Below are 25,002 nucleotides of genomic sequence, written 5' to 3' on the forward strand. Positions count from 1 at the left end.
AAGCCAGGGTACCATGTATTTGTGAGTTCTGAACACAGATTTTCAAGTTACAAAGAACAAGATCTTCATCTTTTCACAGGTAGGGAAGGCTACCATTTGGGTGACTTCTTTCCTAAGGGATGTAAATAAAACAGTAAGGTTTCCTGTGTGTGTGTGTGTGTGTGTGTGTGTGTGTGTGTGTGTGTGTGTGTGAGAGAGTGAGAGAGAGAGAGAGAGAGAAAGGCAAGATCTGGTGCAGGGAGGAGCCGGGCTTTGTTCTCATCAAAGAGGAAAAGAATGTAGGGGGAGAAACTAATGAGTTACTGCCAAGAGATTTAAACACGGATTATGTATCTGCTAGAGAATGAGCACAATGGACTGTTGGGGCCAGCCTGTGGTGAAAACTTTTCCCATTATGATAGGGGAAGGCCGAGCCGGAGCGCCTCACCTTTCAAGGGCTCTGTTCCACAGGAAGTGTACAGGGGAGGCGTCTTCTCAGGGAGGAATCGTGAATGAGAGACCAAGCTGGAGCGATTCCTGGCCAGCACCACCTTAAGCCCATTTGCATTTTCTATGGCAGCTGCAAAATGTTTAGTCCTCTGACAATATTTGGTGACTTGGAGTCAACAGCCTGGAATTTACCACCTTTCCATCCCAGAGTAGCCTGATGGCTCTCTTAGGCTTCAGGAATGACCTGGTCCAAATCCGCAGGCTTTGTGATGCCCAGAGGTACACCAGGGCCCTGGCAGACAGATAAGAAGATGGAAAGCCAGAAGCACTAACACTGCAAAATCCCTAAATTACCTTTAGAGGGAAGGGCTACGGAGCGGAGCCTCTCCCGCCCACCTGCCTAGGTCCCTTACCTTGTGACGGTAAAGACGAGGAAGGTGGCCAATTTTTCTGGCATCCTGAGCAGCTAGAAATATTTTGCACAATTCTATAATCTGTGCTCTGCTAAGAGAAATCATCAATAAATATCTTTTGAGTAACACCTGTATGCAGGGTTCTGTTTAGAGCACTGGGAGAGAGAACTCAAAGAAGAGTACTGGTTTTCATAGATCCTAAATCTTGTAGAAACTATCAGAATACAAAGTGTAAAAAAAGGCATCTTACATTGCAAATATATCTATACAAGGGCTGCATTGGTATGCCGCTGGGGCAAAAACAAAACTATACATTTATCAGAAGGAAAGTCTGGCAATGGTGAGGAAGAAGCAATTAAAATGCATTGATTTTCTGTGGGCCAGGCACAAGTGATAAGCATCTGATATGCCCTTTCACTTCATTTAAAGCCTACAGCAACTCCTTTGAGGTAGGTATTGTGATGTCACAAAAGGAATGACAAAGGCAGGTCTTCAGAGAGACCAGGTAACTTGTCCAAGATGGCACAGCCCAGGTGAGGTTCTAACCTGCATGTCTTTCTGAGACTTGCTGGGATTTGCTCAGAGCCCGGTTCCAAGGTGGACAGCCCGCGGGGGGCGGGGGCGGGGGGCGGGAGGTGGGCTCCAGTCCTGGTCTGGGTCAGCATGCATGGGGCTCTCAAGTCTGGCTCCATTGTGTGTCCTCTCGTGCATGGCAGAAGGACCTGCCCGAGGTACCAAGGCTCATCAGCCACAGGCCCAGAACAGAGCACCTTGTCTGACTTGTTGTCTACCAAAAGGGTGGGATTCTGACAGGCGGGGAGGTGGGGGAGAGCCAGGGAAGCCAGCACCACACTTGAAGACCTTGGGATCTTTAGATCTTTCTCATTTTTCGGCTCCCCAGACTTCTCTCTTCCTCCTAAGGATGTCACAGCTGCTGCGTCCAACAGTCCACCTGCAGGACCGGCGGGGGTCCACTCCACAGCAAGTGCAGGGAGGCAGAAGGCTGTGCAGGGGGCTGTGGGCCTGAGTAACTCACCAAGCTGGCCAGAACACCCCCCCTCCAGTGAGGGACTCTGCTGGAAAGTTTAAAAGGGGGGAAAGTCTTTCTATGTGCCTCGGTGTCTCTATCAGCTGAAAAGGGGGTGTGCATGTCAATTTCTAGCCCAAAAGAATCCTAAGATTAAAAAAAACAAAAACAAAAACCTCTGCTCTCCTTACAGTTAAAAAAGAAGCCCATCACTCCCAAGCTCCACAATGGCAGAAGGAAGGGGGCGAGGGGCGGGAGGAGGGGGAGAGGGAAGGAGGTAGAGAAAACTGCTAAAAGACTTGTCATTGTTTTCTTCTGAATGGGTTTTTTGCCCCCATTCACATTTACTCCTGCCCAACTAGATGGGGAATGTGGGCTGGGGGGTGAAGAGAACTCAAGTTTGTCACAGAGATATGGGTAGAATAAGCAGCTGCTTGCAGACTTTGACCAGAACTTTCCATTCAAAAGCAGATAAACACACAGTGAGCATGTCTCAACTTGGGACTATTGTGATTAAGCAACTCAATCTAGAAAGATAAGGATTAAGAAATGTGTCCAAATGGTTTATGGATGTTTTTTCCACATGACTTAAAAATCAGAAGGAGTTAGCAATTAACTAAATTTCTGATGCTTCTCACTCTTTCCACACCTTTCACATATATGGCAGGGTCTCAAAGATGGTTTGACAAAAAATGTGACACGGGCCTTACGTAAGAAAAAAAGGTTAAGAATGTGATCTGAGGCTCTGGCCAAAAACATGTGATTCTACAGAACAAGGACAGCACTTTGGCTCTCGCGTGGAGATTTATACAAAGGGTGGGTGTTGCTCTCATTAATTCAGTGGATAAACAATAGGAGGAAGGTCCAGATGATTTGATGGACAGCTTTTGGAAATGATCTTCTGCTTGGCAAAACATTGCAGTGATAATTTTATTCACACGGAAGGAAATGCAAAGAAGTGTCACTAAAACAAGGGAGGTAATTATAGGGCATGAATCAAAAAGCTGGATGACACAGAATAAAGAGTAACTAAATTAGTCCCATCACGGTCTTGAAATCCGAACTTAACAATTTCAGGCGAAAAACCTGACCTCTACTTTCTGAGTAAGAAAGCCAGGCACATTTCCCCTAATATTTTGTTTCCAATCTAACAAACCCCATGCTATAGAGTGGGACTCCATCCGTGGACCTGCTACAGCAGCTCGACAGACTCAGAGACAGAACATCTCAAGAGTTGGAAGGGAGAACCTTGCAATTCTCTAAGCAGTAATTCAATCTCTCCAAAGGACCCTGGCAACTGGTCCTCTAGTCTTGACTAATATCCCCAGGGGTAGCTCGTTCACCCATCAATCCAAACATTTACCCATCAACCCAAACATGCATCCAACCCCTGCTTTGTGTCTGGCACAGTGTTAGATGCTGTTCTATCAGGGAGATCTTCTTTAATTGAACCCAAATCTTTCTTTCTATAACTTCGACCCAATGGATCCAATCCCTCCCTAGGGGAAGCTGAAGATGGCAGGCATGCTGACCTTCTGAAGGAGTTCTCCAGATTACACATCCCCAGCTCTTCCTTGCCCCCCCAGCCAGCCTGACTGCTTTCTGCATCATCTCAAAGTGCCCTCCCATCTGGACAGAAACTCCCCAGTGAGGTCTGATCCACACTGAAGGGGGGAATTACTGGCCATCACATCACTTGTTCAAACACTCATCTTTTATTAATACCATCTAAGACTACCTACAGTGCCCTTTTGACCAACAGGATTCACTGCTGATATACTAACGGTAAACCAATCCTTCCCCCATTCTATCTTCCTCAAATCTTTTATGAATGATGGGTTCCACTATTGCTAAATCTAATTATATTACACCTCTCTGTTTAACCCCCTCCTTTTTTAATCTATAAAACCCAGAAGTATTTAGCTGTGATGGGAAGATGAGGAGAGAGGAGGCTCACACACAGCACTGGTGGGTTTTTATTTTCTACTGTGATGAAAAATTTGCCAATTTTACACTGCTGCAAAACAAAGGATATGCTGCCTGTTGTTTCACACTGTACATCATTGATTTCAGGCATTTCTGACAGTTCTTTCATATTTCGAACACAGAGATCAATTTCTCCCCCTCTGGGAAGGTGAGGAGTTTGACAAACATGCAGAATGCAGGTCAGCCCCACTTTAGAGACACAGCCTAGCGATGCCTAAGATGCTCTGTTCAGGAATCTGCCCCGTCCTCCAGTCCTCCTCCAAGCCTCTGGTCCTCCACTGGCTCTTTGGAACAGCAAATAAACAGGAAGAGAACCGGGCAAAGACCCCAGACTCCTGGTGGGTCCATCGACACCTTGACCTTCTAACCCAGAATTAGGGACACAGAACCTCTTCATTATCCATCATCTCAGGAGTTAGGTTGACAGAAATGTTATCAGTAGATTTTAAGAGCTCCTAACACTTCTGCTATTAGAATACAAACCAGGGACTGAGGGCACCCAAAGAGATCAGAGGACCAAACAGTAAGTCTGTGTCCCTCTTCCAACCATGAGCTTTACTCAGCACCTGAGTAAAAATGGATGTCATCAGCCCTGCTGCTTCAACATTCAACCTTCAAAGCGCGTGTGAAAACAGAGTGAAATTGGATGACTGGGCGCAATATTCACACGATATGCCTAGTACCTAAGTGCCGAAGATAACGGGCTGTTTTCCATTTCAATAAAATAATGTAGGACTGAACGAGAAGGAAGTGTACAAAGAACAGCATAATGAAGGCAAAAGCCTATGATTAAAAATACTCTGTGACCAACTCAGAAAATATAATGGAAGTCAAAAGATAGTATGATTTGATATGCAAATAAAATTACAGCCAACTAATGGATTTTCAAAGCTCACACTGTAAATGAGCACTGTTTTTTTTAATATGCAAGAGTGAAACCCTACAATCTTAAGCCTTTTCTACTCCCTGTCTTGCCAAATTTTTAACAAAATGAACTTTATATTCGGAAGTACCACCATTAGAAAACCTTGTCATTCAATCCAATAGCTATTTTACTGCATTAATTTAGCATATCCTTCTACATATTAAGGACAATGAAGCTTCATATTGATTTTTTGTAATTGAATATTTTTAAAAAAATTACTCTAAGCAAAAAGTTGCCATTTAGGCATACTCTTTCAAAATACATCATACCTCGCTCACCCTTTTAAATTAAATATGCAGATAGGCGTACTGAATATGAGAATTTAAAAAACTATTTACAGTTTCCGTCAAATACACTGCTTACAAGTAAATATTAGAAATGTAATTATGATGCAACTAATCTAAATCCTCACATTCTTTTTCATGCTTGGCCGAATTAAAACTTGCAACGAAATGACAATCTAACAATTTAACTCCTTTAGTTTAATCCATCCATCCTTTAGTGCAAGTTAAAACTGATCTTATTGTGGTTTTACAGTTCTTCTGCCAACGATTAAATGCACACCACTCTGAATAACTGGAAAGAAAGATGCCTTATAAGTTAAAAAATTATTGGATGCTATCCAAGCAATGAATAAGCTCTTCCTTGCTGTGTGCAAATTCAGCATTTTGGTGGGGGAATTAACACAGTTATGTTAACAAGCTTAAGATTCTAAGGATTTTCTAATCTTCTAATTGTCTAAAAGGATGAGCTCCCTAAACACCTCCCCTTCCCACCTCCTCCCAGTGCAAACTCCCATCCGCCATTACCAGTTCACTCCTTCAGCCAAAGCTCTCTTACCCAGCGAGGAATCACTGATAATTTCATTAATTTGAATATATACTGACCACTCTGCACAATTTCTCTGCCATGCAGGCGCTTAAAAAAAAATCATAAAGAACAAGCTCAAAGCACATGAACAGGGCAGCACTGCTGAGTCAGCAGGAAATTCAGCCATTTTCATTAAGACCCTCAATATCAAAAGGCCAAAATCTTTGGAGAGGCCATTAACGTATTTTTTGTGGCTCATTAAATGGCTCTGAAGAGGCAAAAAGAAACATAAAGAGTTAAATGACAAGTCTGAATGTCCAGGATTTTATTTTTATTTATAGTTATTGATTTATTTATTTTTCAAGTAGGCTCCAGGCCCAGCGTGGAGCCCAACATGGGGCTTGAACTTGTGACCCTGAGATCAAGACCTGAGCTGAAATCAAGAGTCAGACGCCTAACCGACTGAGTCACTCAGGCACCCAACCCCAGGATTTTCTTTATTTAAAAAAAAAAGTGAGAGCAACAGACACTGTAATGTTTTGACTCTGCAAACTTTAGATAAATAAAGTCATCCAGGGCACCTGGGTGGCTCAGTTGGTTAAGCGACTGCCTTCGGCTCAGGTCATGATCCTGGAGTCCCGGGATGGAGTCCCGGGATGGAGTCCCACGTCGGGCTTCCTGCTCAGCGGGGAGTCTGCTTCTCCCTCTGACCCTCTTCCCTCTCGTGCTTTCTATCTCTCATTCTCCCTCTCTCTCAAATAAATGAATAAAATCTTTAAAAAAAAAAAAAAGTCATCCAAAAAGTAATTCTTTAAACTTAGGTCATCTAAGTCTTGTGGATTTTTCTAACTTTACACGTGTCTGGCCACAATATACAAAATATAAAACATGCTATGATTATTTTTAGAGTGAAGATATTTAAATGACAAATGAAGGTAAGGTATGGAACAAAAGTCCCCTCACTCAGGACTCATGTTTAGCTAGATCCCCACCATGACTAACCTACCACATAGACCAGAGGCATACAAGATGCTGAGGTATCTTTGTACATACCAAGGAAGCACAGAACTACACTGGCTCTGGCTCCTAAACGTGTTTTACTTTATTCAATTTACCTTCTCGGGGGCGCCTGGGTGGCACAGTGAGTTAAGCATCCAATTCCTGGTTTCGGCTCAGGTCATGATCTCAGCGTGAGATCAAGCCCTGTGTCAGGCTCCAAGCTCAGTGCAGAGTCGGCTTGGGACTCTCTCTCTTTCTCTCTCTCTCTCCCCTCCTCTACCTCTGCCCCTCCCCCCAGTGTGTGCTCACTCTCTCTCTAAAATAAATCTTTAAAAAAAATTCCCTTCTCTGAAAACTGATCATCCAGGAAACTCTCCATAAACCATACTTTTTGATTAATTATAAAATCTGTTCCCACCTACGGCGAGAGATGATTAAAATGTTTCTTCTATAAACTGATTTTGGATTGGTTCCTATACCAGAGAAGATATTACATAAGATCCATCCACATACATACTTTTTTAAAAACAACCTGTTGTCATAAACACTGTTATCTGACAGCCGCTGTTTACAGGGCACTAATCTAGTTGTAAAGTTTAAATGTCCCCACTATAAAACATCAAAATCATAAAAGTTGGGGCCTCCCACTGACGAAATGTCTAACCATCAGATATGGAGAAAGGTTAGAAAATGAGATTTTCCTAAAAAGTTGGTGGGAGTATAGATTGGAACTGAGTGTAAAATTGGAAGGCAATCTGGCAATATCTGTATCAAAAGCCTTAAAATATGCATATCCTTTAACGAGAAATTCCAAGTGCGGGAAGGAGGGGCATACGCAAGATAACCATTAAAATAGACAATAGGACTTTTCCGAAAGACTGCAGGCAAGAAACCCAAATATACCATCCCTCCCACCTGTTCTCAGGCCTAGAGTCTGAAGGCCACACTGGCCATGGTTGAGAGTCCTAAAGAAAGCGGATTTAGCGTGCTCAGCTGGAGTTCCCTGAGTTCGGCCCTCGGGACCTTACAAAGCAAAGTTGGGTGCATTTCACAAAAATAAAGTTCCAAGAACTGTAATATCCAAATAACAGGCATGTCCCCTCGTGTGGCTCCGCAGATCCTACAGAGAATTAGGTAAAAGCAAGAGCTCCCAATAATAAGCCCTTCAGACGTAGGGTCATGATGACAGAGACCTAAAGTCAGTCAGTCAAGTGCGCAGTGCCGCAGTGATCTGACTTTTCATTAGACCAAAAATGACGTGGATATTTAAAACTGATAAACTCAACTGGCCTGTGTGCTGGGGGCGGCTTTTTCTTCAACGGCAAAGTTACAAAGACAGCACCGAGTTCCCGGACACCCTTCACTCAGTGTCCCCAGTGTTAAGAGCTTGCATGATTAGGGTATACTCGTCACAACTAAGGAACCAACACTGATTGGTGGTACATGACCATCAACCAATCTGCACGGTTTAGTCACATTCCACTAGCTTTTCCCCCATGTCCTCTGGGTTCCAGGAACTCGTCCAGGATATCACGTTACCCATTCAGTCCTGGCGTCTCCCTAGCCTCCTCAGGTCTGTAACCGTTTTCCAGACTTTCCTTGCCTTTGATGACCTTGACAGCTTTGCAGAGTGCTATTCAGGGATTTTGTAGAGTGCCCTCCCCACCCCCACCTCGGGGACAAAACTATTGTCTGACGTTTTTCCTGTGATTCGGCAAAGGTTATGGACGTGGGGGCCTAGGTGGGGAGACCAAAGAGGTGAACTGTCAGCTCCAAGACATCATATCAAAGGTGCTTGCTGGCAACCTCTCATCATGGAAGTCAGCTTTGATCACTTGGCCAAGGTGGTGGGTGCCAGGTTTTCCCACAATAGACCTCCTCTTCTGCTCCCTTCCATACCCACTCTGTGGAAGCAAGTCATTGAGTGCAGCCACTTGGAGTGGGGAGTTAAGCTCCAACTCCTGGAGGGGAGGAGTAGCTACCGAGATTGTTTGGAATTCTTTTATACAGGAGACTTGTCTCTATATCCACTTACTTATTCCATCATTTATTTACATCAGTGTGGACTCACAGATATTTACTTTATGTTTTGGGTCATAACCCAACAGTTATTTATTTTGCTTCTCAAATTGTCCTAGTTTTGGCCACTGGGAACAATTTCAGGAAGGCTCCTGTGTCCCTTCACCGTGCCCCCATTGTTTTGTTTTTGAATACCTCCTCACTTTCTCCATATTTTTACCAACGAAAATGTCTTACTAAGAAAAGGGCTGTTACAGGTGAAACTGTCTGTGTCCCCTCCCACCAAGTTTCATGTGGAAGTCCTGGCCACCAGTACCACTGGAGGTCGAATTCGTTAAAATGAGATCATACTGGAGGAGGACAGGCCCCTCTGCCAATTTGACTAGCGTGCTTTGTACAAAGGGGAAATCTGGGTACAGACAGCACACCAGGACAGCACCACGTGACAACGAAGGCAGAGATCGAGGTGATGCTTCTACAACCCAAAGAATGCCAGTGACCGCCAGACACTAGGCCTGGAACAGATTCTCCCTCAGACTCAGAAGGAATCAACCTGCTGACACCTGGATCTCTGACATCTGGCCTCCAGAACTGTGAGAAAATAAACTTCTGTTAAATCACTCAGTTCTGGGGGCGCCTGGGTGGCTCAGTCAGTTAAGCATCTGCCCGTGGCTCAGGTCATGATCTCAGGGTCCTGGGATCGAGCCCCCGCGTTGGGCTCCCTGCTCATGGGGGAGTCTGCTTCTCCCTTTCCCTTTGCTCTGCCCCTTGCTCATGCTCTCTCTCTCTTTCTCTCAAATAAATAAATAAAAATCTTTAAAAACAATTTTTTTAATTATTAAAAGAAAAAGTCACTCAGTTCTTTGTTATGTTATGTCTAATGTCACTGAGCTCTGCATTTCAGTCACGAACAATTCACAGTTGGGGTGTCAAAAGAAGCAGGTACAGAGGGACAGCCTAGCAAACACCCAAAGGGTACACTGGAACACGGCGCCCGGAGTCCACGAGCTACAGTATCGAGCATTGTATTTGGCCACGAACAACGTCCGGGGCAGTGTTTTCAGATGCCTCATTTTCCCCACTGTTTTCGGCCACCTGCAGCTCGGGGCGGAGCTACTTGCCAGGAACACCTGCAAGCACTAACACTAACCACCCATCTAGTGTAATCACCACCTTCAGCATGCTAAGTACCAGCCCCGCCAACGCCAAGCACTTCCCAGGTGCCCCACACAGCAATTCTGTGAGGGGCTGACAAGCGATGCCCCGCCTCACGGCACACCTGCCAGGTATTGTCAAGCCAGCATTTTTGGTCCCTATTTAATGACATGCTTTGTCCCACATCCATCCTCCCTAAGTCCCATCAACAAGTGGCCCCGGGGACTTAGAAGTGAACTACATACCACACTTCACTGTGAGCTATCCAAACACTGTATGGTCATCCAGTATTTAGGATCTTTAGCACAAACGCACACACTAAAGGATCCTGGAGCAAAATCTAAGCTCTGTGAGGAAGGGACAGTCGTCCCCAGGACAGAGAAAGTGCCCTGTCCTCAGACTGAAGACACAGGAGAGAGAGGCTAGCTAGAATCTGATACGCCGTCTCACTCCACATCCAGTGACCTTTACGGAGGTGAAATGTGAGCGCCCGCATGGGTAGATAGAGAAACTTTTTTTTTTCCCTTCAGTCACCAGGGAGAAGAGGAACTGGAGGTGACAGAGCAGGATCTGAAGTAGTCGACTGGAAATTATTTTCATCACAAAAGCTCTGGTTTGTCTGCATTTTTATGCCTATATTAAAAAATCAAATGAAGTCATTAAGCTTAGGCCAGCTCGGAAAGCCTCTGCCTGAGTCTGCAACCCCCAGAGCTCTGCCATAATCCTTCAAATTATTAAATAATTACTGCGTTTCCCTTGGGGTCACATTTGGCAACAAAATACTGTCTAAATGAACCAATGATATGACCCAGTGAATAACAGTTATGTTCTTAAAGTCCTAGGAACAAAAGGCTATGAAATACTTCCAAGATACAAAATGTGGAGGAAAGTGAGGGTTTTCTGTGGGGTCTGGAGGGTGGGGGGGGAGGGGATGGAGAATGACAAAGGAACCGGAGAATCTGGGGAAAATTCTAATAATGAGGGTCATTGCCTCCCCCATCAACCTCGGAAATCAGTAATTCTCCCATCCCAGGTCCCTTCCATCTCAGGCGTAGCTACAGCCACAAGGAGAAAACCAAGCATATGGCTCTGTCCTTCTGGACATTTCTACAATGTTGGCTGGGTTGCTCTGGAAAATCCCATTTTATCTCCTACAGCTATATGACCTCAAGTTGTCATTTCCAATACAGTATGCTTGTGCTGATTTTTATGAACACAGACAAAAGCTGCTACAACCTTTTTTTTTTCTCCCCCAAATCTTTCAAACCAACTGTAGTTGCTATGTAGGGTTATTTGTTTCTAAGGCAACAGCGTATATCTAAGTACTAATGGCCTGTCCTTTTGCCAGGCAACAAGCAGCCTTGTGATGCAACTGCACCTGTCTCGGCTACGCGTTACTATGGAGATGCTCCAGTTGCTATGGCTACCATCACGCTAATCGCCTAGCAAAGGCAGACATACAGCAGTCTTCCCCGAGAGCCCAGCTGTTTCTCCACGTCTCTTGTAGAAGACTGATTGTCTAGGGCCTGTGATGGAATGCTTCTCAACTAAGATGCACAAGAACTTCATTAATGAGGTTTCAGAGGATCACTTGCAGATCCCCTCTGCAGAGCAAACACCAGACAAGGGAAAGAATCTGCAAAGAAGTGGACTATAAAATCACTGAAATCTACGAATCCATGTCCCTCACTGACATAAACTTGTAGCCCAAGGATAAGGTCTCTCAACTGGGTGGTTACAATAGAAACACTTCTTTACATTTAAAAAAGAAAAAAAAATTTTTTCCAGGAGTGAGGAATATATTTACAACCCTAGCACTATGTGAGATAAAATCAATTTTAAAATTTGTATCTCTGTCATGTGGCTATTTTTTTGGGAATCTAACATTAACACCTTTATTTTATTTTATTTATTTATTTATTTATCTATTTTTAGGGACAGGCTTCCTACTCTCCCTTCCAATTACATCTTTGTAAAAATGGCACCGTGACCTCACGGTCTCAACCCAAATGGGCATGTGAGGGGGAATGAAAGTCTCCATTGTTCTCTGCTGTTCTCCTTGAAGAGGCAAACACCAAGTAACCACAACAAAATGATCACTCTGGAGCACCGTCTACATGGAGACCAGAATGACAACAATCAAGTGAGCCTTTCGGCGAACACCTGTAGACGCTCTCAGTCAGAGGCTGGGAAGACCGAAGTGCTTACCTGACTCATTCCTGTACTTCTATCCCAACAAACCGTGACGCATGGAGATGTTAAAGCTGTCAACTTTTCTTGGTAAATGTTTCTACCCAGGAAGACAGTATTTCGCCCACTGTGAAGCCTTCTAAGCACGTTCCTCCGAAGCAGCAAGAAGCGGTAAGGTTTGCAGGAAATACAACACTGGGTATGCCTCCAATAATACTTCATTTCTTTCTCATTTACCTACAGTTATTTTTCATATCATACAGCCTATTAAATTAGTTTCAGTGCCTGTCTCCACCAAAATAATGCGGCTTCAGTGGACCAAAAAAAAAAAAAAGAAGTCTGAATTGCTTACCTTTGATATGCCTGAGGAGAGGCAGGAGGTGTATTGAACACGTGTGAGTATGGGTGGTAAGGTGTCTTTTTCAAAGCCTGAATTAGATTTTGTCTATACTCTGGGTCTATGCACCACAATGACCCTTTCCCAATGCTCTGCAAAGAAAATGAAAACATAAAAATGATTAATAAAGCAACATTCAGTATTCTGCAGTAAGTAGATGAATAGCAATTACCACAGTTACTTATTTTTAAAAGCCTCTCACTTACTTGTCATTGCTGGCCAGCCAGAAATATGTAATATTGGACACAGACCGGACGGCACCATAAAATGCACTTCGGTCTTACCTGGATTAAGTGTGGCAGACGAAATGAGCCTGCTATTCCCAGGGGATGCTGGTACAATAATATTGTAATTTTCATAGGCTGACGGCCCCCAAACTCAGATTCCTTTATTATTTTTCAGTATCGACTCTGAAGGACATATGTATCCCCCCTTCTAAAAAACGCATTTTAAATTTGTCAGATTTCAAATGTGGAAAGAAAAAGAGGGCGGGGTACCCCAAAACTCCCGTTGCCGCTGTAAAACATTCAAGAGTTGTGTTTTTAAACCATCTTATTTCGGCACCACTTCGCAAAAAAACGGAAAGTAATCCACTTGTTTTTTCCTACTTACTCACAAAGAACGACATTTAAGCTTCAAATGGAATTCTGTAATTACCTTCCCCAAGAAACAAAAGAAATCAGGCAGCAGCGGGGGTGGGGGGGGTGGAGGGACCTAAGCCAGAAGCCAGGATTTATTTTCTGGATGCGGAAGTTCACAGTATTCCGCCCCAGGCCTAAAGGAGTTGGATCTTTAGAAGTCAAACTTAAAAATGCAAATTTTCTAAAACTGGTTCCATGGAAAGAGTTGCTTCTGAGGCCCACTTTTGGTCTGTGGACCGCATTTTTATTTAAAATAAAAAAATATGTCAGTCCTTCCTGTGAGGCCCACTGACCTGGCAGCAGGCCAATGGGCAGTCACTATTCTGCCCGCACGCTTTCAAGTGACCGAATGTACCCAAGCTGTTTGATAAGGTCATTTGTAAATATTTACTGATTTGGAGAGAAAAGAAGTCAAATTACATAAACCCGCACCCACCCCATGCTTGCAGCCAAGGGACTGACTCTCTCTTTTCAGAACTATTGTAGGACAGGAATATTGAGAAAGCAAACAAGAAAACCGTTTAACTCTTAGAGGGGGGGTAAAATAAACTCCCAAGAAAATCCCTTAGAAGGAAAACAAAACAAAAAAATAAATAAGTTATTCCTAAAATCTTTAAAGAGGCTTTTAAAAATTTGTATTTCAGTCATGAGTTCACCCAGTAGTTTACTTACAAACTGATTCACAGAACCCATTAACATTCTTCACTGTCACAACATCAGTGAGCGCCAGAACCCAAATTAACTCTTTCTGGTGCCCTGAGTAGAGAGAATTGCTCCAAAAGCCAAGTTCAGTGTCTGGGGCCTCTGAAGCACCCCAGCCTCCACCCCCAGGGCGCACAGGCCTGAGCCCAAACACAGCTCCTAGTCAGGCCGACCTGCCTAAGCAGAACACCAACGTTCCAGTTTAACCATCTGGATGTGTAAAGACGTGAAAAATGTCAACTTTGAAAAATTCAATGTCCTTATGTGGCCTTTCCTTTCATGCATACATTTTCAAGCCCGGAATAGTTGAGGGGCACCGATGAGACACTCCCAGTAAAGCAGGCAGGCCACCGAATGAGCGGCGGGGACCCACTGGTTCTTTCCTCTGGGAAGTAGATGCAAAGCACACTTTCTAGAAGAGGTGTGGGGGAGGACGGGGGAGACCAGAAACGACCAAATTCAGGTAAAGTGAAACAAACCACAAAAGCTTGGATTCCGCGGGGTGGTGGGGGGTGGGGGGGGGGGGGGGGTCCTGGCCTGACTCCACCAAAGGTTCCCCGTGGAGCCTTTCAGATCTACTTGAACGCAAGGCCCCTAACCAGCTACCTGGAGGGCCAGGGCCCACAAGCCACCCAAACACTTCTGCAAGATTATCTCAGTTCTGGGAACCTAAGGGCTTTGTTTTCAAGGTGGCTTTCAGGGTGGGGCTGTTTAATCTTACAGGGAATAAAAATAGGACAAAGACAGGAAGGACAATTGACCCTCTTAGGCAAATAACAGTAAGACAAGAATGTGGTTTCTCCTAAGCCTGGCCTAAGTATCTTTTTTATTATACTACATCCACTATTTACGAACGAAGTGGGAAAAAAACCCACAACTGGGGGGATGGGTTGGTAACCGATGCAGGTGCAAGAGGCAGGGGTGGGGGTTACAGTAAGAACCAGGAATTCTGGAGCCATCAACATGTTTCCTGTGTGGTCCTGGGCAAATCACGGTCCCCAGAAAGTCTTGGCTTCCTCGTTGGCAAAATAAAGACCCCCTAAGGGATGGGTGTGGGGCCCCAGCAAAGGCACGATGTCACAGGCCTACCCATACTCAAGAAATGGTGGATCAAGTCATGAACCTCTCCTTTCTGACAGAAGAAAGGGAGCAAAGCTGGCTATCCAATGCCTTTCACTAAATCAAATCTGAGGGGCGCCTGGGTGGCTCAGTCAGTTAAGTGTCTGACGGTTAAGTGTCTGACTCTTGATTTCAGTTCAGGTCATGATCTTGGGGTTGTGGGATGGAGTTCAGCGTAGGGCTCATGTGCTGGGCATGGTTTCTGCTTGGAATTCTCTCTCTCCCTCTCTCTCTGCCCCACCCCCTAAAAAATAAATAAAACAAAATCTTTAAAAACCAATCAATCAATCAAATCTGATTTTCCCAAGGCCGTCCATCATAAAAGAAACACCAAGTTTGGAGAGTGACAGTGGGAGAGCATCCAGCAAACTCACAGGTACTGTTGGTCCTGGGGAGCTTTTCTACTTTCTACGACACCCGCTTTATTTCCACGCATACCCCCGTCCTCCCCCCGCGCCCAGCTCACTCCATGTGCTCACCACCGTAACTTCTCCCGTGCCACTTCCAACTCACAGCAGCCTCGCCACTCGCTGCTCCAAGTTTTCTTTCGCCCAGGCCTTCATGCAGTGATCATCAAGCCGAGGTTCAATTTCAAACTGGTCAGCACATATTTACAATAGCCAGTCACTGCAGACATTTGCCCAGGCTTCCGGTCATAATGATTCCCACCTTGATCAGTTCTGCACTTCATCGGGAGAGAGATCTGGAACTGCTGACAGGTTTTTGCAGACCAGACACGAATTTCAAAATCTCATACTTAAGGGCGCCTGGGTGGCTCAATCAGTTAGGCGGCTGCCTTTGGCTCAGGTCATGATCCCAGAGTCCTGGGATCGAGTTCCGCCTCGGACTCCCTGCTCAGCAGGAAGTCTGCTTCTCCCTCTCCCTCTGCCCCTATCCCACTTGCACTCTCTCGTACGCTCTCTCTCAAATAAATAAAATCTTAAAAAAAAAAAAAAACATAAAAAAACCTCATACTTAGAATTTCCAAAGAGACACACAAAAGCATCTTCTGGACACAGCCACGGGGACACTGTCATCTGCCTACCCCCTCCAATGACCATACAGAACTTGAAAGGAACAAAAAGAGCCTGGCCACCGCATCTCATCTGCAAGTGTCCTCCTCGGTTTCAATGGAATAGCAGAGAAGAGTAAAAAGGCCAACTTGAAAAAAATTTTAATGGAAATATGCACAAAGAGAATACTCAAGTTTCTTAGGACAGGAAAAATTACATTTAATGCCCCTCACCAGGGAAAGGCAGCTGTAATTTGATTATAGTTGTGTAATAAATTTATAGTCAGGGCTTTTATAGAAATTTCTGCATCTCATCTGAAGAACAGGGATTTTTTTTTTCCCCGTGACAACTGTGGGGGCCATGCATCATTAAATGTTTACGAATTCAAAATAATAAGGAAAGAAAGATCTTCATTCAGAGACACATTTCTGTGTATAGATATTGTTGAAGATGACATGTATACATATACATGTATATAAAGATGGAAATGTGTCTCTGAAGATCTTTCACACACACACACATATAGCTTGAAAAAAACAATGTGAAAAGGAGAGGAATAAGAGAAATAAATTGAGTAAGAACATATGGATGAGGCCAAGTTTTGTGTTTTAATTAAAAAGCACCTGGAGAATAATAGACAGCTCCTTGTTAGCAATAAAAAACATCAGTACACAAGAGGAAGCCTATATTGTAGAAAGAACTGATTAGTCGGAAAGGTTAAAAAAACTGGAGATAAAACAACAACTAAATTAAGTCTTAAATCTAACTTGTAACGATAACATTTTTTCCTGAGACGGTTCTAGCACGTGAATCTCTCCCGTCCCCGCACGCAGCACCTCCTCCATCAGCCTGCCGTAGGTAGGGGTCTTCGCTGGGGGGCTCTGCATTAGGTTTGTGAATTCCTGAGGATGAGTACCAAATTTTAAAGATGACTTTCGAACTGTGGGCTATCACGTTAATGGGTCATGAAATCAAAGTCACAAGGCACAGCCAGCACGGTTTTCGTGGAACAGAACAGAATCACACAGACCAGAACACACAACATTGTACTGGAGTGGCATTTTGTGAATGTGCGCGTGTGTGTACACATGTACGTGGGTGCATACTGGATCACAAGGAAACATACACTCTGTATGTGGATTCTGGGTCAAGGACGTGTGGTACATGCTAGGTCTAGGACAATGGTTTCCTCCCCCCCCCCCCCCCCCCCCCCGCCCCATCACTTCTGAGGGATAAAGCCCATTTCCAGCAGTAAGGGAAGACTCATCATGATACCCCATGCTGGGGGAACGGGGCTGATGAGGCAGAACCCAGGTCAAAATGGAGTGGAGAGCTGGGTAGGTGTTCTTGGTGCATCATCTGAAATGATTCTTCTCGATGTTTCTGATCTGCCATTTCTGAGGGTGCTTCCAACACCACCTACCCTTGTTCATTCCCTCCTCCATATGGTCCCCGCGACATGCCAGGCACCATGGGGGTGACGCTAGTAAATACAAACCAATACAAAAAGGCGCTGCTCTCTTGAAGCTCGGATTCTAGAGGGGGAAGAAGACAGCAAGTAAGTAAGCAAAGAAATAAATAAGCAAGATCCTACAGACTGGAATACCTGCCGTGAAGGAAACAATGATTCATGAGTTAGAAGGCAGGGACCTGCCGCCATAGGAATAAATGGTTTGGAAGCGTAAGAAGACCTGCAGAGGTCCGTTACGAGCTGATGCCACAGTCCAGGCTTGAGGTGACCAAGTGGCAGCAGGAAGAGGAGGAAGAAGGGCAGCTTTAGGATGTATTCTGAACCAACTGGACCTGGCAATGGATTGGGAGTGACAGGTAAAGAAGAAAGATGAAGAATGGTTTGGTTTGAGCAACTAACTAGGTCAAAGATTGGGGGGTGGTGGAGGGAGTCCAGTGCTCATCTGAACATATAACCTTCAAGATATCCATGAATTAAGAACCGCTGATCAAGGTACTTGAACGACCTTCCTGGACATACGCCCCCTCTTCCCTCCACTGTAGGCTTGCTGACCCCCACCTTTATAGCAGAAGCTCAGGGATGCAGAAAGGTGGATCTAAGGTGGGCTGGTTTAACATCAACTGATTCTTCAACAGCTGGGGATGGTCAACCTCTTCTTAAATGAATATTTTATTCATGGAGGGCAATGCGGTCTTTGTTGACCTTCCACAGGCATGAAGGACAGGCATGCTGTGCTTCCAGAATACCTGATTTACAAAAAACACAGCCCATCGTTAGCTGCCCCCCACCCCACAGCTCGATAACTTGAACCTGGGGTTCGGACTCAAAGCTCTTGCAGTTCTGGGAACCTAAAACCAGGTAGGGAGTCTTCAGGGGCTAAGAGAGTTGGGCTGGTCCTGTCAGATTGGGGAGGGGGTACTGATGATGACCTAAGTGCTTCAAGGCATTAAAGGAGGATGAGCGGGGAGACGGAAGAGGAGAAGGTACAGATGGGATAAGTAAGCCCATCAGTATTAAGAATACATAATCTTTGAGCTGCACCTCACTAGGTAGGTCTCTGGGTCTCAATTTTCTCCTCTATAAATTAGGTGGTCAGACTAAATCATACCACAGACTAAATCAAACCATATGCTTTGGGAGAATGTGTTGCTATAGATTTGTTAAGGTATGTGGGCCTTCATTTCTCCATCTCCTTCTCAGTGTCCCACTCACTGTGCATCAAAAGACACTTGTAGCTTTTATAGATTGGCGGGGGGTGGGGGAGGGTGTTGACATTTTTCATCAAGTTGCCATTCTAACCCAACATACAGAAAGTTTTCCCAGGATCTGGAGGGCGGGCTTAAAATCTTCTGGAAAGAGCTCCTCCTACAGGCTCCCACCGCCTTCCCGCCTTCCCGCCTCCCGCCCCAGCGGGCTCCTCCTCTACTCAGGAGCTGGCTCCTGCTCAGGCTCCCCAGGGTCAAGTTGACCTAAAGGAAGGAGAAAGGGAGGGCAGCAGGGAGGGCTGGGGGCTGGGGGAGGGGCCGGCAGGTGCTGATACCCCCATGGTGGCAGGTTCCCTCCTTCCCCAGAAAACCCATCCTCAGCCCCTAGACCAGGCTGAATCGGAACTTCCAAGAGGTCACAAACCCGCTCCAACTTCCCTGGGCCTAACAAAAGAATGCCCCTTGGGTCTCGTTCTGAAGCAGGTCATTTAACACTTGTTGCCATGACACACCATGACATAGAGACAGGATCCACTTTTTCAGGCACAGGACCTCCAGAGGAAGACAAACAATAAGCAACTCTGAAAGACTGCACAAGCTGACCAAAGGGCTACGGGACAACAGAGGACAGAGATGAGCTGTGCAGGGGAGGAAGGTGTTAACACTGTACACACACACACACACACACACGCACACGCACACGCACACGCACACGCGGTCCTCAGCCAGCCCCTCCTCCCCCCCGCTGGAACATGCAACCCCTTAGGGACAGTTCTCACCAGCCCCCTCCCCTTCCCTCCAAGCCCCTCAACCCCACCCCAGTCTCGCTCCCTTGTGTTTGCACTCCCCGGGCCTATCAAGATGGTGAAGGGCAAATAACGCCCATGTGCCCATGAGAGGCGCCAGACGCAATGCCAGGGCTTTCCTGGGGAACGTTCCAGAATGCATCCCACATGTGGCTCCCAAGCAACAAAGGGCTCGACCTACGTGGTTCTGGTCTACACGACTACCCTGCTGTGTTACTGGAAATAAACCACTTCTCTTAGACCGGCAGCCTCTTCACCTCTGTATTGGACGTAATACTATCTTTTCTGAGTCATGCCAGGCTTACATGTGGTCACGCACAGAATGTACCTAACACTGTACCCAGCATGTAAAAGGTGTTTAATCAATTCAATTCTCCTCTCTGTGAAAGGAAGTCACAGGAGAAGCTGGGAAATACTAGAAAAAGAGAGAGAGAGAGAGAGAGAGAGAGAACAGAGAAAAGTTATGCTTATGCTAACAAATGACAATGACCTTGTACCCCACCCAAATGCTTGGCAAGTGAGTGATTCCTAAAGGCCCCTTTTGTTCTAAAATTCTGTCATTTATAATGTAAAGACATCAAGGGGGATTTCTGAATTTTAAATATTAAGAAAATGATCTGAGGAAGTAGCCAAGTACATGAAAGAGAGAGAGAAGGAGAAAGAACAAAACTGATCATAAAGAATTTTTATCTAGATAGATCATTGTTCATTCCCCGCAACAAAACAGACAGTTACTCCAGAAGAAAGATTTTAAAGAAAGAAGTCACATCAGACACCTGGATTTCCCTAACAACTTCGCGGTGTGGCCCTGTTTTTAATGCCACACTATGCTCTCCCCATTCCTCTCTCTCCTTTTTTTTCCCCCAAAAGGAGGAGGGATGAAAAAAGAGAAATTACATCCCTGGTCCAGACAGAAGTTTCACTCAAGTCCCCAGCCCATGTGCCTGCCTCAGTCTCTCTCCATCCTGAGGAGGGGCCCCTGCAGGCAGGGAGGACCCCGCCAGCCCTCTAGCATCGGGAGCTGGAAACAGAGCCCCTGTTAATCACAGCCGCTGAACAAGGTGTCCTCTGAATATCAGATACGAAATCACCCCCAATTCTCCAACTGTCTTGCTATTATTTTATAGACATGTTCCAAAAGATGGAAATGATTAAGACGTCACTTGCACAATATTTAGAGATGTGAGCTGTGTGGTGGGGTTCTAGCGCCCCACAGCTCTGTCAGGGGTGCACCTTGGCTATCTCGTAACACCCCCTTCCTTCATGAGCATCCACGGATGAGGGGCAAGGGAATGCAGCAGGGACAGGTAGGCAAGCACTGGTTGTAGGCACAGGGTAAATGCTTCATCTGCAGTGGAGACGCTGAGCAGGTTCCGTGCGTCTTAGTCACTCCAGGAAAATCAATCCCGTCCTTGCATTCACACCAAAATAAAACCAAAATCAACCCAAGATTTGCCTTAAAACCAAATTAATCTCTAGGAAAAACCAGGTGTGGCGAAGTGGGTGGACACTGCTACAGGAAACCCGTTCATCAGAGTTTCTCAGGGCTCCGCTTTGCAGGAATCTGTCCTCAGTTCATTCGCGACTTGGGCATTTGCTATTTGATGCAGTCGTTTGCTCTCCTGCCCTCCACCACCCATCAGTCCGGTTTCACTGGGGCGGCGCTGGGGGCAAACCTGGAGCGTGTCCACCCACAAAGGCGGGCAGAGCCAGCAAGTGTCTGGGTTGAAATGAGTTATTTCTCGTACTCTCCTGATTGCCGTTTACCAACTGCCAAACGCAGGCGGGAGCTAGTGCACTAACATCAATCAAAACTAAAATGATCACCAAACATTTGAAATATATTTACGGATAGATACTGTCAAACTCTACACTGGCGATCTCTAGTAAAGAAAAGGGAACACGCACACCCACACAGACGCACACACAGAACACCCCCACACCCCCCCCCGTGCTCTATATCAGAAAGCCAAACAATTGGCATCTGCAAAATCACCGCTTTTATCCAACTAAATCTTGGGATTCTTCCAAATTCGTTTCACCCATCTAGATGTGCTTTGGGGACGGTTAGAAGATAAGGGTTAACTATTCTCCCGGACCTGAAAGCTCACCATGTTACCTGGGCAGGCTGAGAAGGAGTATGGGCACAGAGAAGTTTCAAAAACTTTCAAGCACTTATAAAACACACAGGAAGTGTAAGAAGCTGGTTTTTTATACACTTTAATGACAGCCAGCCTATAGCACTTCAAAGAGGTGAATTCAAATGAATTCCAGATACTGTGTGCTCTTCCTGACACACACAATATATGGATAAGTAAATTCTTCATGACCGTCTAACTGCTAACAACTTTATTATAGAAACAAAGATATGCAAATGTAGGTTTTATTTGTCATCTAATATGAAACAATGTACACTGATGTGATAAAGCTGTCCAAGATGTAGATATATTCCTTTTTATAATTTTTTAATAACAGTTGTTCGTATCGTACCCGCAATCTTAAAATAAAAATTGCATAAGCAAATTACAAAGAGGACACATGGTAGAATAAAAGACATATATAAGATTGCCTTTTCACTTTTTTAAGTTTAAAAGGCAAACTTTATCTATTAAAGCGAACAGACACCAAGGGAGGTAAATTTACCCTTTATCGCATTGACAGAAATAGAAACTCAGTTATTTTAAAAGTTCAAGACTCAGGGGCTCCTGGGTGGCTCAGTCAGTTGAGCGTCACACTCTTGATTTTGGCTCATGATCTCAAGGTTGTGGGATGGAGCCCCATGTCAGGCTCCAAGCTCTGCACTCAGTGAGTGCAGAGTCTGCTTGTTCTTTTCCCTCTGCTGCTCCCTCCCCAGCTCTCTCTAAAATAAATAAATAAAATCTTAAAAAAAAAAAAAAGTTCAAGACCCAGTAAAGGGACTTTTATCAACAGACAGTTTGAAGTGCGGAGGGGAAAGATGACAGCCAATTCTAGTTTGGGGGTGAGCCTGCACTCTTTCCAGTACCTCTACTTTCTTTAAAGTGATTCAGATGCTGCAAATGATAACTGACACAATAAAGTTTTATGGAGAGTAATAAAGGCACATGTGCGTCTGACAGACAGAGACACCCTCGGCTGGATTACATCTGGCCCACCTCGTGCCACTTTATCTGTTCGTTGTCAGTAGTTACTCATCTATTTTTAAATGTTCCAATATGATCTTATCTAATTGGCACATATAATTTGATCACCTTACTTCCGTAACTAAAAGTTGAAGGTACCTGGCTAGGTAAAAGTTACTGTTGCTGCGGGGGGGGGGGGGGTACTGGGTTTGAACTTGACAGTGATGACCTTTTATTTAAAAAAAAAAAAATCATAAAAACCCTCTCTCTCAGGAAAACAGGCTCCCTGGGTTACTGGTTTGTTCGTTATGTTTGCTTTGTAAGGGGTGGTCATTGGCCACGGACCCAACCCTTCACCAGTCTCTCTCATGGTCCACACAAGCGGCCTGTGCTGGGGTTCGGAGGCTGGGAATCCAGCTTTTGGCTGCAGCATCTTGCTACAACCAACTCGGCCCCCTTGGAGGGAGAGATTGCCTTTCCAGCACCTTTCAATTTCAGCACGACTATAGCAGCAGAGGCAATCCTTTTCAACAAATGGTGTTTGCGCACAGCCTGACGTGGTAATGTCTGCAGCAGACACAAATGTGAAACCAGCCCCGACCCAGGTGGGAGAAGTGACAAGGAGCAAATGACACTGTAGGCGCTAGTCAAGATCGGGACGGAGCCTTCAGGAGTAGAGGGCAAGGCCAAATTTGTTGGGGGTGGGGGAGGGGTGTCAGGAAACCCGCGGGTAAGAAGAGGTAAATCTAGAATTCCAAAGGAACTGAGGCTTCCCAGCGCCCTAGCGGGAGAATGAACTAATCCTGTGATCAGCACTAAGGGAAACATTTAAGGGAACAGAATCTACCCCAAAAGACAAGCTGACCTGGACCCTAGGAACCATGTGAAACCACATGAAAACGGTGGCGAAGGCTGAGCGACCTGACCCGCAGCTGCCTAGAGCCAGGGCACAAGGGTGTCTAAACCCTCCCCCTTGGCCTCACACAGAGTGTCCTCGAGGCCAATTTCAGAGTCCTGCCAAGGCAAATCACATTGGTCCTTCCTGACATCTGTGTTCCCGTGAGGTTCCACAGAAGGTGGGGGTGGCCCACCTCCGTATCTGCATAGCTACGCAAATCGCAGAGTTTCGGTGATACTCCGACGTGTGTCACCTGGAGGGGCCCTGCTCATTCTGGGAATTCATGTGGGCTACCAGCACAGTGATCCCCCCAAGAATGGTACAGGGCCATAAGGGCACCTGTGTCTGCACACTTCTCAGCTTGCCTGAGAACTCACTACAGCCTGAGGCACAGGACACAAAAAACAGCCCTCCAGAGACTGAACCAGAAGCTCATCAGGTTAATAACTGACACATTACACAAGGCGACATGATAGCAAATGAGAGAGAAAGTCGGCCAAGGGTTAGGAGTTACCCGTTTACATGGCATAAGGGGAAAATCTCCGGTTTAACAAACACTTTACATGGCACGTTTCATTGGAGAGTGTAAAAGAGCACTTTTACACTCTCTGACCACCATTTCATGAGTCCTGAAAGGGATCTCAGTAAGGGCACCTGTAGCCAGTATTCTGGACCTCCCCACCGGCAGGGGGAAGGAGGGGGTCTGAAAGCTAGGTGCCCTGACACCAGTCTCAGACCATGCCACAATGATCCGTTAAGGTTCCCCAAAACAGCCAGCTCTTGATTAACCATGGAAATTTTACACACAAAAAAATTTAATTCACCCAGTATACTGCTGAGTCACTTGGCCTAAATATCAGTCCAACCTGAAACTCGGGGTACCCCCGAACATCTGAGTAGTGGTGGTGATGGTAGTGGTAGGAGCGACAGAACAACCATGAACGTTAACTCACAACTGAACAGGTGCCAAGCTCTATGCCAAGCATTTTTCGTGCATATTTAATTCTCCCAACAACCCTAGAATGGAGGGAGCGGTAGAACCCTACAGGTAAGGAAGTTAAGGTTCAGACAGGTTAACTAACTTGCCTCGGGTCAAATGCAAGCAGTCTGACTCAGGAACCTATACGCCTCCCCACCAAAAGGAGAGTCTGCTACAAACATCACCTCGTACGTAGACAGTTGCAATAAAACCCTATCACACGTTCCTAAGTGAAGCCAAATGAACTGGGGATCATCTACTGTAGTAATATACATCCTTTAATAGGAGTGCACACACACAAATGCTTTCTGATACACACACATTTGAATCATTCACGTCAGATGAGAAATAAAGTCAAAAGTTACCAGTCCTATTATTATGACTTTATATTTGTGTTGTTGGTACGTGACCATCAGCAGACAAAACACCTTTCCGTTTGTATAGCAAATTTCAAAAACAATCAATCACTCAGATGGCCCTGAACAACTCCATGAAGGAATCTGAGATTAAGTCCGTTTATAGCCAAGAAAATAGGCTCCAAAAAGACAGGGGCTGGCCCCAGACCAGAATCAGCCAGGATTCATGCCTCAGTCCCCAGAGCTGCCTCCATCTTTCCACCAAACCATGACACCTCCATGAGAAAACCCAGCCTGCTGGCCATGTTTTCCAATCTGTGCATATGGTTCCGAGTTCCCACATCTGCACCAAGACCCACAG

General features: G+C 45.4%; 1 protein-coding gene across 8 annotated transcripts in view; it reads right to left on the reverse strand.

Moving 5' to 3' along the window:
* Nucleotides 1-25,002, reverse strand: part of FOXN3 (forkhead box N3) — a 392,989-nt gene that overhangs the window by 159,495 nt on the left and 208,492 nt on the right. For all 8 annotated transcript variants that reach the window (XM_025869488.2, XM_025869484.2, XM_073895731.1 and 5 more), the window contains one exon: nt 12,306-12,442. In XM_025869488.2, the coding sequence (XP_025725273.1) occupies nt 12,306-12,442 (137 nt within the window). The remainder of the gene's footprint in view (nt 1-12,305; nt 12,443-25,002) is intronic.

This window comes from Callorhinus ursinus, unplaced genomic scaffold (genome assembly GCF_003265705.2).
Source record: "Callorhinus ursinus isolate GAN/ISIS: 27379988/994484 unplaced genomic scaffold, GSC_fseal_2.0 scaffold8, whole genome shotgun sequence".
Taxonomy (NCBI): domain Eukaryota; kingdom Metazoa; phylum Chordata; class Mammalia; order Carnivora; family Otariidae; genus Callorhinus; species Callorhinus ursinus.